The sequence below is a fragment of the Callorhinus ursinus genome, unplaced genomic scaffold (genome assembly GCF_003265705.2).
Source record: "Callorhinus ursinus isolate GAN/ISIS: 27379988/994484 unplaced genomic scaffold, GSC_fseal_2.0 scaffold11, whole genome shotgun sequence".
NCBI lineage: Eukaryota > Metazoa > Chordata > Mammalia > Carnivora > Otariidae > Callorhinus > Callorhinus ursinus.
In genome coordinates, this window is record NW_027397073.1 from 17,792,576 (window position 1) to 17,806,966 (window position 14,391).

At 37.2% G+C, this 14,391-nt stretch overlaps 1 protein-coding gene across 4 annotated transcripts in view; it reads right to left on the reverse strand.

Annotated features, from left to right (window-relative positions):
- Nucleotides 1–14,391, reverse strand: part of WDR7 (WD repeat domain 7) — a 365,699-nt gene that overhangs the window by 136,289 nt on the left and 215,019 nt on the right. For all 4 annotated transcript variants that reach the window (XM_073898127.1, XM_025886347.2, XM_073898126.1 and 1 more), the window contains one exon: nucleotides 11,625–11,846. In XM_073898127.1, coding sequence (XP_073754228.1) covers nucleotides 11,625–11,846 — 222 coding nt within the window. The remainder of the gene's footprint in view (nucleotides 1–11,624; nucleotides 11,847–14,391) is intronic.

Here is a 14,391-nt window from a genome sequence, read left to right on the forward strand (position 1 = left end):
CTACATGCAAAAGCTAAAACTGCCAGAAGAAAACACAGCAGGAAAAATCTTTGAAACTTTGGGGCAAGCAAATATTTCTTAGAATACAAAAAGCATGAATGATAAAATAATTGATAAATTGTACCTCATTGAAATCAGAGAACTGTGTTCTCCAAAACACACTGGTAAGGTAACCAAAAGGCAGTCCACAGAATAGGAGATTACTCATTTCCCAGGTGGAAAGGTTTCACACACACTTTTCACAGATGGAAAGGTTTCTCTATACAAAGTAAAGAGTAGACTCACAGGATAGTACACCAAATTGTCTTCCAAAGCTTAAACCAATTTACACTCCACAGTAGGTGCAAAAAACATTCTATTTGCTCTAAATCCTCACCAAACTTTGATAATGTCAGACTAAGTTTTCAGTTTGGTAGATAAGAAATGATAGTTCACTTAGCTTTTAATTTGCATTTACCTGATTACAAGGCATGGCATCTTTTCAGAGGTTTGCTAGCCATTCTTATTTCCTCTCTGTGAAGTGTGTTTCCAATCTTTATGCATTTTTCTTCTCAGCATTTTTTTTTTCAAATATAAATGTGTTTAAGAATCTTTTGTCAGTTACCTGTGCTATAAAGACCTTTTCCCTCTTTGTCGCTTTACTTTTCACTTTACTGTAAAGATATTTTTGACTACAGAAGTTTGTAATTTTAGTGTAGTTGAATAATTCATCTTTTTTATTGTCTGGTTAGGCTGTCACCTGTTTATAGAATCATGCTCCAAGGTCATGTGTCATCATTTTAAAGTATTATGGTTTTAGCATTCATATTTAACTCTTTAAATCCACATAGTTTTGTGGGATTTTTTGCTTTTGTTTTGTTTTGTTTTGGGGGTGTTGGCTATAATGGGCATTAGGGATACAATTTTATTATTCTTCTGTGGTAACTATACCAGTTACCAAAAATTCTATCCTTTATTTCACTGATCTACAATGCTAGATCTGTATAAAATCAAATTTCTATGTCAATTTGAACCATTTCTGTGCTATTCTGTTCTATGGATAAGTCTTTTGGTCTGTTCTGCAATAAGATAATACCATATTAATTACTATAAGTTTATAACTTTTGATATAAGGTAAAAGAAATCTCTCCACCTTGTTCGTCTTTATAAGTGTCCTGGCTTGGGGCACCTGCGTGGGGCAGCTGGTTAGGCATCCAACTCTTGGTTTCAGCTCAGGTTGTGATTTCCCAGTTGTGGGATCGAGCCCCACGTCAAGCCCTGGGACGGGCTCAGCGAGCTCAGCGCAGAGTCTACTTGGGATTCCCTTTCTCCCTCTGCTTCTGCTCCTCCCCTCTGCACTCACGCACACGCTCTAATAAATAAATATTAAAAGAGGCAAAAAAGAAGTGTCCTGGCTTTTATTAGCTCGTTGCTCTGTCCCATAAATATGAGAATCAGCTTGTTAAATTCAGTAAAGAAAACAACAAAGATCTTACTGGTGTTTTGTTTGGAATGGTACAAATTTATAAAAATGGCCATTCTGATTATATTGAGTACTCCAATCCTAAAACTATCTCCTTATTTATCTAGGTCTTTAAAAATGCTTTTTAATAAAATTAATTTTTTTCTATAAAAGTCTTGCATATTCTTTAAGTTAATGCCTAGGTATTTTCTATTGTTACAGTACTTCATAGGTTGACTTTTTTATAATTTTATACTTCAAAAGACTATAAATTAGGATTAAAAGAGTTAATATTTGTAAAGTCTAAATCAGTGGCTGGTATATATGTGTTTATTGAATAAAACAAAATAAATTTAATATTCCATTTATCTCTGGTATGTTGATTTTAGAATACTTTTGACTAGCTATTAAAGGAATGATGTTGAAATTTTTTAGTGTTTATATGAGATTTACATATTAATTTGGGAATAACTGAGATATTCACCACATGGAATCATCCATCGAAGAACTACATATTCAAATTTTTATTTCCCTCAGTAAAATATTATAATTTCCTCCATATTTCTTAAATTTATTCTTAGCTATGGGACTCCCTTTAGATGCCATAATTATTGAGATTTTAATATTTTAACTTAAAATGTAAACATTACATGAATATCCACTCACTGTTAAAAAAAAAATCTTTTAAACAAACAAATGTTTCTAGTAAATCCCCCAATTCCTTTCATTATTGGGTAAGTTGGGTATTTTTTGGCATCTACATTCTTTCTATGCTAAATGCCTGACAGCAGTCTTACTCAGGCTGGTTGGTTGGTTTTTTTCCTCCTGGCTTTTGGAGTCTTATTAGTTTGATGTGTCTTTTAAAAAAATCGTTATTTTCTACATTTTCTATTTTGTTCACTAGTAGAAAACCTACTGAATTTTGAGTATTTGTCTTGTTGATTAACCATCTGGATACTCTTGAGTGATAAGATCTATTTCTGGTTTTAAAAGCATTACTACTGGGTCGCCTGGGTGGCTTAGTCAGTAAATTATCTCTTTCCGCTCAGGTCATGATCTCAGGGTCCTGGGATCCAACCCCACCCCACTGGGTCATCCTCCTCTGGCTCTGTGCTCAGCGGGGAGTCTGCCTGTCCCTCTACCCCGCCCCCTGCCCCAACCTGTGTTCTCTTGCTCTCTCTCAAATAAATAAAATCTTAAAAAAAAAAAAGTAAATAAAAGCATTACTACCATGTCTACTATGTTAAAAAGCTACTAGAAGGGGGATAAGGGTAGAAGCTGGAAGGCTTGGCAGTAACCGGGTGAGAAATGAAGTTAGTCAACCAGGGTGATCATAGTAAAGGTAGTAAGAAGTAGCTGAATTTTTCATGTATTTTGGAGGTAGAGTCAGTAACATTTCCTGATGGATTGGATGTCTGTTTGTTTTGTAGAGTCTAAACTGTCAATGTGATTCCAAACTTCAACTTCTAAATCACACAAAAATCAGTGCTACTGTACTTTAAGTAGTTTGAAGAGCCCAGGCAGCCACCAAGCCACCTCTATGGAGCCCCAGGGCTCTGGAAACATAATTTGAAAACCGAAAGCAGAAGGAAAGAACTTTATATTTATTGATTTCATATAAGCATTTAGGTCCTCTCGTGGCCTGGGTGGCACCAAAAAGTTCACCGGCTCTTGCTCTATGATCACAGATGCCAAAGTGTAAAGCGGTAACACAGACTTAGGCATCTGCCCATTTAATAGAATCCTAGAAATTGTGTGTTCTAAGGACATGGCAGGGAATCTACAAATAAGTTCACAAGATATTTCTGTTCACTCCTTACTGTTAAATATTTTTGTTCACTTCTTCCTAAAAGGCTTTTTTTTAAGGGGGGGGCAGAGGGAGATAGAATCTTAAGCAGGTTCCACACCTAGCCCACGCTTGATCTCACAACCCTGAGGTGAAATCAAGAGTCTGATGCTTAACCAACTGAGCCAGCCAGGTGTGCCTTACCGAAAGGCTTTATGAGAGAACTATCACAACTTCTGCAGCCTGTGTGTGTGTGTGCGTGCATCTGTGCCCGCGCATTTTTTTAAGTAATCTCTGCGCCCAACGTGGGGCTCAAACTCATGACCCTGATATCAATAGTCGCATGCTGTACTGACTAAGCCAGCCGGGAGCCCCAAGTTCTGCAGCTGAGATGTTCCTTTCTGATATCAGATTATTTGAACTTACAGAATTAAATATATTAATTACAGTGATACTGGAGCACATGTATATTAAGACATACAAATGTGAAAAAACCATTCTGCAGAGCTATCAGAAAACTTCAGGTCAAGGTTATTTAAAAACGAGAATGTCCTGTGCAAAAAGAAAAAAGGGGGGTTGCTACCGGCAATACAATGCTAATACTTGTCACTGAATCTACTACTCAGGCAGCCCAATGATAAGAAATCAAGGAAGTTAAAAATTGAAATAAAATTGAAAACTGAATTTAGGTAATTAATATATACATTAGATGGTTGTCAGGGTCTTATGCCAATGTCACATCACATTCTAGACCAAAAAATTGTCATAATGCCTTTGTACTATATTCCTATAAGCATATAGATCTCAAACTACCACAGATGTTCCATATAGCTACTGAAATAAATTCAACATAATACATGTCCACAAAGCTGGATATGTGTAGAGAATGAATTTTACAGAAACAACCGCAGCCTGGTAAGTTGCTATGAGGTATCCGTAAGGAAGGATGGCAGAAAAATACTCTATAAATATGCTCAGCTTCTATATACTGACCCCTACCTCTGAGACTAATAATACATTATATGTTAATTAATTGAATTTAAATAAAAAATAAAAAAATAAAGATGCCCAGCTTTAAACATATGGCATGGCTATGGACTACTGGAGCCTATAGGAGCAGACAAAAACTGGCATAGAGCAATCAAAATAAGATAGTCAAGTTCACATGGCAGCAATAAACACAAGCACTCTATAGTAATAATAATAAAGTAATAATTTCATAGAACCCTGTAATTTTGATAGAAGTGGCCTTAGAAATAACCTTGTCCCATTTACCTGTTCTATGGAAGAGAATCCAAAACAAAGTAGTGACTTAACCAAAAAACAACTGCAAATTAAAGTTATTGTTGGATAACAAGGATGGCATTACATCACCAGTCTATAATGAAAGTGTCAGATCTCAGTTTAAAAATGATAAAGCTGTTACACAACATAAATTATTTACAAGAAAAACAAAGGAGTAGTGAAAATTTCCATTTGATCTTAGTTTGTTGATGTGGTTAAAATGGGAAACAAAGTGATAATATGCCTATAGAAATTTATCCCATTACAAATAAGTAATTACAAAAATACTCAGTGTTTTATTTAGACATGTATATAATAATGTGGCCAAAGAACAGTGTATTTTTACATAAATCCTCTAGGAACTAATAGGCTTTACCACAAACAGAATCAGCATGTGTTGTAGAAGAGAATTTCCTGGGCTTTGGGGGGAAAAAATGCATCCGGATTCAAATCCCTCACAAGACAGATAATTTAAAGAAGTTGCTAATTTTTTGTAACAGTTCACTCATATAGAAAATGTTGATGCTAATACCTATCTCATAAGGTTCTTAAGAAGATTTTTTAAAGTAGTATAAACACTATAAATGTCCTAGCAAACAGCTCAGCTGTTTTCTTTCCTTATTCTTCTATAAGCATTTCTTGTAACATTAACATATACTAACATTCAGCTAAAACTTAAATGCTGGGCACTTTTCTAGGTGCTTTGCATACACTCATTTACCTAATCCTCACAATAACTCTGTGAGGTAGGTACTATTATTATCCCCATTTTTAAGTTAAAGAAACTGAGCCAGGAAGCATTTAAGACTACACAGCTACTGAGTGGAAATGTCAAGATTCCACCCCAAGCAATCCAGAATAATAAAATTCCAATAAGAAAGCTGAACTACCTAAAGAATTAGCTCTGAGAGTGATATAAATGTCACTTATTCACTCAGATTAGTTCCCATTATCTCTTCCATTTTAAACATAAAGAAAATTATAATATATATTGTGCGTTAAGGTAATTTAATGACCAGAAATGCCACAGAACACTCAATTTAAAATAACTAAAGGATTCCCTATTCTAATGGGTGTCTCTACTCTGGCTACACATGAAAATTACATGTGCAGTTTTAAAAATCAAATAGATACCCAAACACCACCCCTGAATAAGAACTCCAGGGTACAGATCATTTTAAAACACTCTACATAAGATTTTAGTGCACAGGCAGAGCAAAGAATTACTTTTCTAAACACAGAAGGTGTACTGGCAATGCAAGACAAGTAGCATCTGGAACGAGGATGAGTTCAAAGGTAAAATTCCACATGAGAAGTGGGGGTTGAAGAACATCAAATGCTGAGTCAGTGCAATGAGAAGGATGAATGAATGAGGTGGACAGTGGAGTAAGAACACAGGAAGGCAGGATTACTTCCCAGTGCTAGGAAGCCTGGGTGAGCAACAGCAGAGAAAGCAAACACAAATGCAGCAGCTCAGCAACACAATCTGATGTCTTGTTTGTGAACAGTGAAAATATCCATTTTTTGTCATTGCTTATCCTTGTAGATGGCATGATGTGTTCCTCATCATTGTTGCTACTTTTATTCATTACGTGCAAATACCACTAGTTTTGTAATTAATTGCAATTCAGTGACTTTGTCCTAATCTTGCTGATAAAACATTTGAGATTTGGCTTAACTTTCTTACCTTAAAATTTAGGAAATAAATTCATTATAAAATCAACCTCAACCAATACTAATATATTCATCAAATAAACATGCATGGTTAGAAAGCACATGAAGTACTGGAGAAACATTTTCATGACAGTAGGTTACAACAAAATAAAATCAAACATAGTACATTGTACCAGGAAGTATAAAACTCTAAAATACAAGTTTCATAGAATTAAAACATTCCTAAAGTAGCGCCTGAGGCCTCTTTCCATTTGGTGGTATTACAGCTAAACAGATAATCAAGATGACTATAACTATGTTGTTTTAAAAATTGTAATAACAGATAAGCAACTTATTCCAACAAACTCTTAATTAGAGTTCATATCCATTTTTATTTTAGTGACTTTTTTTTGAGAATTGAAACTGTGGATCCTTTTCCCAGAACAGACACACAGATCAGAGAAACACCGCATTTTCCAAAAGTAACATCAGAAAAATCATAAGCCTTGGCCAGCTGAGGAATCCAGCATTACAGGATTTCTAAAGACCCACTGTGGGAGGAGATTCATTTTCTCTCCTCGAAATATTTCACACTATAGATGAAAGCCATTTCATAAGTCTGGCGATGTCTATTTTGTACATGTTTATATCTCCAGGGCACCAGCACATCCCCAACGTTTGAGTCAACAGATGTTCATATTTACAGGTGACCTGGTACTTGCCGATGTCCCCCTCTTTTTTGGAGCACCGCTCCTGAATCTTACTTGCTTATAACATAAGACAACTATGTGAAATGGTGAAAATGACCTGATTTAAAGTTGCAAAATAGGTATTCCAGTCCAGGCTTAGCAGTAGCATCTTAATACATTTAACCTATGCCCTCAATTTACTGTCGACATGAAGAAAGTTTAATCTCACAAAGCTCTGGTGAGCACTGGGCAAATGTTCAGGTTCCTCCTCTGTTAAATGTTAACAGTAACAGTAACCATTTGATAGGATTAGAAGATTAAATAAGATACTATGTAGGGGCACCTGGGGGGCTCGGCCGGTTAAGCGGCTGCCTTCGGCCCAGGTCATGATCCTGGGGCCCTGGGATCAAGCCCCGCATCGAGCTCCCCGCTCACTGGGGAGCCTGCTTCTCCCTCTGCCTGCAGCTCCCCCTGCGTGTGCGCTCTCTGTCAAATAAATAAAGTCTTAAAAAAAATAAGATACTATATGTAAGGGACACAGCAACATGCCTGGCACAGAGTAAATGCTCAATAATCAGCTGTTATTAACGTGCCTCCTCTTGTGCTGTCTTATAAAACAGAAGGGTTATGAGAGATGTGTAAGGAGTTGAAGTAAAAAGTGTGTTCAATGAATGGTGGTCCCTCTTTCCATTTCTGATGGAAGAAGAGGGAACCGGGACACACACGAGTCAGTGACGTGCTGAATGGAAGCCTGGAGAGGCTGTCCACCTCCTCCCCTCCACATTGGAAGTACTCATCTGACCCCACGCTTGTGGGGGTGTCGTGGCTGGCAAGTTTCAGCTGAGTCTCTCTGTGGGATTTGTGCTAGGATGAAGAGAGCTGCTCATCCAAGGTCACACCCCCTATCCAGGGCACCACGCTGAATGTAAACACAGGGATATGAACAACACAGGGATATGAAGGCTAAGCCCTTTGCCCCAATTCAAGGACAACTTTGAGGGCAGTTCCAGTTCCAGAGTTCCCTGGGATAAACTGAAGCTCTCTAAGCAACTGAAGTGCTATTCAATGTTTCCCTTTGCCCAATCCTGCTTCTTTCACTGCCTAAAAGTCCTGATCCCAAGAATACTCCTGCACACAAATCTGAGTCCACTGCCTAGAGAAATGGCTTACGCTACTTGTCCTAAGTCAAAAAGCTAATGAAAGGTCAAAGGGGATTTACTACAGATGTGCCAGCATAAATTCCACAATTATAAAGTGAGGAAGAAGAGACCAAATGAAAGAATGAACCAGGGGCGCCTGGGTGGCGCAGCTGGTTAATCGTCCAGCTCTTGGTTTCAGCTCAGGTCATGACTCAGGAGAGTGAGACCGAGCCCCGCACTGCATTCTGCACTCAGCCTGGAGTCTGTTTGAGATTCTCTCCCTCTCCCCATCCTACTCGTGCTCTCTTTCTAAAATAAACAAATCTTAAAAAAAATAAATGAAGCAAAAGACCTGTAGACAACAGTATAAATGCTACCCCCAAATATCCTAAGGGTGTCTCATTTGTGGGTCAAAATAAAAATGAAGAGTCATCCCTATTGAAGTTGAGGTGAACTAAGAGAGCGCCCACCCTACAAGAAGAGGAAAATGAGAATAAAAATGAAGAGTCATCCCTATTGAAGTTGAGGTGAACTAAGAGAGCGCCCATCCTACAAGAAGAGGAAAATGAGAAGGTCATGAAGGTGAATTTCCTGGGATGCTCTCTATTTCACTTCAAAAGCAGAGACTAACTGGACCAAAAGGGGCTTTGAAGACAGAATAGTTCTTTATTTTATACAAGAGGAAACTGCAACTCAGACTGAGGGTACACAGAAAGAGTGGCCTAGTCTAGGCTTTTTAAATTTCCAGAGTCCTTCAGCTTTGTCTTCAATGTGTGATTGTGACATTTTATGTAAAGTGTACCTCCCACAAAAGATCAGATATCTTCAAATATAAGCATGAGATGCATTATGAAACTACGCGTGACTTTTGAATTAGGCATCAGCGTCACTCTTCTCTCCTATCAAGGTGGATAACTGGGAACTGACCACATTATAAGTATTCACAGAACAGAATGGCTTTACAAGGAAGGTTAGAATTCACTATCTATACCTCTGGCTACATCAGCAATTAACTTTCATCAAATATTGTATCTTAATGGCCTTATCTCAAAATGAGGATAATAATGATCTCATTCAGTAGGATGCCATGAAGACTAAATATTTAATGGTCGCAATGCATTCTAAATGCCACATAAACAAATGACACAGCAATACATATAGCGACTTCTAGCAGGTTAATATTACACATAACTGATCAAAAAGAGCCTAAGAAAGGCACAAATACATTTAGACATCTGCTTCCAATCACGAGAGCAAGATTTAAACTGATATTTTATATTATTAAAATAAAATAGGGTAACCACAATAAGTGAGGAAAATATCAAGGACATTTTACACTTCTTTTTTTAAAGATTTTATTTATTTATTTGAAAGAGAGAGAGAGATAGTGAGAGAGAGAGAGAGAGAGCACGAGCAGGGGAAGAGGGAGAAGCAGGCTCCCCGCCGAGCAGGGAGCCTGATGCAGGGCCCGATCCCAGGACACTGGGATCATGACCTGAGCCGAAGGCAGATGCTTAACTGACTGAGCCACCCAGGCGCCCCATTTTACACATTTTAAACTGGTTCTAAAAAGTACTGTATCATTCGCTTTTAATTTTTTTTTTAATTTTTTCAAGTAGGCTCCATGACCTGAGGCTCGAACTCACAACCCTGAGATCAAAACCTGAGCTAAGAAAAAGAGTCGGACACTTAACTGACTGAGCCACCCAGGCACCCCAGATTTCTGACATTTAAAGGAAAGTCTGTCATGTATTATTCTTTTTTGGATGATGGTGGGTATCAAGTAGTTATGGTAAATATTCTATTGCATATATTTATAAGGACAGTATTTTATTTTTAAATGTCAATATTCACACTATCCTCCAAATTACATCTTTTGCAAATGTTTAAACTTACAATTGAAAAGTTTTAGCTGTTAACATAAAAACATGCAAGGAATCAGATATTTCTTGATCCTCATTAGAGAGATGGTAACCAAAGGGGAAAAAAAAAAAATGAAAGTCACCAGACTACTGAATCAGGCCAAAGTTTCATTAACCTCTAATATTCTAATGTCAAGACTCTACGTAAGAAGCTACATACATAAATCCTAGGGTGTCTACCCTGGCATAGAGAGGTGAGCCTTCTGTAGAGTAGGTGAGATTTGAGCAGGGTTTTATGCCTGAAAAGCAGGGAACCTGCAGAACCTGAGAAAAGATAAAGATGCTAGAGGTAAGGGTGGGGGCGCTGCAGCAGGCAGGCCTTCACCGGAGACGGAGAGCAGGTGCACACAGGCCTTCACCGGAGACGGAGAGCAGGTGTACACAGGGGGAAATGCAAAGGGCATGGGTTTTCAGGTCCCAAGAAGCTTGAGTTCAAGTTGAGATTTTACTACATTGTGGCTGAGCTACTTTGAAGAAGTCTTAATTTCTCTTTTAAGGATCAAATGAGGGGATAGAAAACTCTTCTTAAATTATGAACAGGTTAGTCAGTAAGCCCTTCTCAATGAGGAGCCATTAAACACTAGTAGTGTGTGGATGGTCAAAGCACCAGCTCTGGAACCAAAAGACTGTGTTGAAACAAAACCTACCCTTTCCTTAAGGTATGATCTCAGCCAGGGTCACCAAACCTCTCTGTGCCCAGTTAGCCTTATGTGTCAAATAGAGATAACTAAGGTGCCCATTTTATAGGGTTATTATGAAGATCAAGTGAGTTAATGTATGTAAAAGAGCTTAAAATCGTGTTCAAAGAATTATTTATTGCTGTTGGTGGTGGTTTTGTCATTATTACTCTCTGATTCTCAATGTCAAATAGGGATCAGGAGAACACCAATGACTAATAAGTATTTGATTAAGAATCTAAAAAAAAAAAAGAGGAGCAGGGGTGGGGACAGGCAGCTAAATCTATAGGAGGGTTTTAATAATAAAAGCTACTAATACGGCTCCATGATTTCACAACAAAAGTATGTGACAATGAGCCAGGGAAGTTTCCTGCTGTTGTAACTAGCAAAGTAACATATCATATATCTTTTTCCCTTGCTAAAGGGCTCAAAACCCCAAAGTGCATTGCAATTTGTTCTATAAAGAATACTTTGTGATATATTCAGTAGGACTATATTTGGTCCTTATAATGACACAGTTTGTTAGAAATAATTTTGCAATACGGTAGGAGTATTTTGACCTTACCTAAAGGAGTTCTAACACTGAAATATCAAAAGACATTATAAAATATCCTTAACCTGTTATTAACATTCCAACCACAGAATACAAGGTAGCAGTACCACACAAGCTCTTTGAACTCCGATTGTAACTAATTCACCCCCACTCCTGACTTTTCAAACCACATTCAGGACATATTGCATAGTTTTATAGAAATTATTTTAAAAATTATATGTTTGGGCTAAAATCCTGACCGAAATGTACAAACACAAAGATCAGAAATGTGTTAAGGAAAGCATTTTCAAGATCATGTTTTAAATTTTAAGAAGTTTGGGTACTACAACCAAAGGGTGATGTACCAAACAGACTGTACTGCTTCCTGACTTCATGTCAGCATTCTGTTGAAGCTAAAATTCAGAATATGTATTCTGAGGTTTTGTTAACAAAAAATATGTGTTGAAACTAAAAATCAGCATTAGGAGTTTTTTAACTTACAAGTATGTCTGGCCAGTGAGTAGTTGGATCCACCACTAGTCAAGCCAAATCCCTCAGGAATTTGACTAGAGCTTCGAGGTCTGGTCAACAATTTAGGAGGTTCAATTTCAGCACCAAATTCAGCTCCTATTACTCCTAGTAAAACAATAGCAGTAGCTTGCTTCCGTCTTTCCTCATAAGATGTGGAAATCTTTTTCATTTGTGGGATACTTGATAAGCAACCTGAAAACCAAAACATAAGTTAAAAAAATATCAATACACAAAAGACATACAATAGCAAAAAAATTTCAAGATTACTCTTTCAGGAAAGAACAGTCTTTTCAACAAATGGCACTGAGGTTATCCAACTACAAAAGGATGAATTTGGGCTTCCACCTTTCACTACACAAAAAAATCAACTCAAAATAGATTCACAGTACTAAATGTAAAAGCCAAAACAAAATAACTTGCAGAAGAAAACAGAGAGATGTAACTTCATGATCTTGGGGTAGGCAATGATTTCGTAGATAAGATACCAAAAGCACAAGCAATTTTAAAAATTTCTTTAATTGGATTTCATTGATATTATGAACTTTTACACTTAAAATGACAGATTTAAGAAAGTAAAAAGACCACGCACAGACTCAAAGAAAATACTGTCAATTTATATATCTATAAGGATTGTATCCAGAATATATGAGGAACACTTACAACTCAATAATAAAAAAGCACAACTTTTAAAATGGGTAAACAATTTGAATAGATATTCGACATATGATGATATATGAATGGCCAATATGCATATCAAAGATCCTTAACATCACTGGTCATTAGGGAAATGCAAATCAAAACCATAATGAGATACCACTTTGCATCCACTAGAATGGCTGCAATAAAAAGGATTATAAAATGTGCTGTCAAGTATGAACAGAAAATGAATACAGTGCAGGTGGAAATGTAAAAAGGTACAACTACTTTAGAAAACAGTTTGGCAGTTACTTACTCAGTTTGGTTTTCTATTTCTTCCTGAGTCATTTCTTTCTTTTTAAAGATTTTATTTATTTATTTGACAGAGAAAGACACAGTGAGAGAGGGAACACAAGCAGGGGGAGTGGGAGAAACAGGCTTCCCGTGGAGCAGGAAGCCCGATGTGGGGCTTGATCCCAGGACCCTGGGATCATGACCTGAGGCAAAGGCAGACGCTTAATGACTGAGCCACCCAGGTGCCCATTCTTGAGTCATTTCTGATAGCTTGCAGTTTTAAAGGAATTACCTATTTAATCTGAGTTTTTTAATTTATTGGTGTGAGATTATTTGCAGTATTCTCTATGATGAAAGTATTTCAAATGTATCATTGCTATGGATCCTTCTAAATATTATTTGTGCCTTCTCTAATAATACTTTTCATGCTCTTCTTGATCAGGTTTGCTAGAAATATATATATTTACTAGATTTTCAAAAAAATACTTTGTTGGGGCCCCTGGGTGGCTCAGTTGGTTGCACATCTGACTCTCAGTTTCAGTTCAGTTCATGATCTCAGGGTTGTGAGATCAAGCCCCTGTATTAGGCTCCACACTCAGCAGGCAGTCTGCTTGAGATTCTCTCTCCCTCTGCCCATGCTCCCCCCCACCCCTACTCCCCCCACACTCTTTCTCTAAAATTAAAAAAAAAATTAAAAAAAGTACTCTGGTTTTGATCTTATTTCATTTCTTTCTATTTTACCAACTTCTGTTGTTATTTTTATTATTTCTCCTTCTACTTTATGTTTTCTATCAATTCTTTTTGTTTCTAGGCTTATTTATTTATTTTTAAGTAAACTCTACACCCAATAGGCTTGAATTCATAACCCAGAGATCAAGAGTTGCATTCTTCACCCACTGAGTCATCTAAGCACCCCTGTTTTGTTTCCAGGTTCTTAGGATAAACACAACTCACTTATTTTCATAACCTATTATGGTTTATGTTGCCAGTCACAGAGTTAACATCCATTTTCCTCTCCTTTAATAACACAACTTCAATTTGAACTGAGTAGCGATATACTCACATCCTTTCAGGGTCCTTTCAAGAAATGGCAAAGCCATAGCCTAGCTCCTGGCTTTAAGCTTTACTCATGATATATTTTAAGTCCTCTTTAGCTCACAGGAGCCAAAAGCAGACTTCTGGAAAGGAGCTAAGGGTTTCAGCCCAGATCATTTCTATTTTATTACTTGTCCACAGAGATACCTATCTTTCTGGAGACTAGCTATGTCTCTTCGGGTTTTCTGTTTGTATATTTTAACCATCATGACTATATATTTGGTACAGAGAAATTTAAAAAGTGAACTTCTGGAAACATCTTCATTGGAGGTCAGCTTTCTAGTCTTTCTAGTCATCCATCCAGCTTCTCTGGACCCTTTCAGTACTTTGTCTCTATATTAATTAAATCAATATAGCAAAGGGCCCTCGGAGCTCAGTATCCCAACTAAGAAACTAACAGCGGGGACCTCTGAATGCTTTTAGATGTTTTGTTTTATTTTGTCTCTTCATTTACTTTGTCATTCCATACTAACTGGAGGTAAGGCAAGGGAATGACAACACAAGAGGCTACAGGGGTACCACCAAATCAAGAGAGACTTTTGCAGGGCAAGCTGAAGACTTTTAACTTTTGGTTAATGGTAAGGTATCGAATAATTTTGTGTAAGGTGGCGCTATCAGATTTATTCACTGTTAGAAAGATCATGATAGTGGCAGTAGGATGGCAGATTATGAGGTAAAACAAGATGTATCCAGTAGAACCAAAAGAAGACTC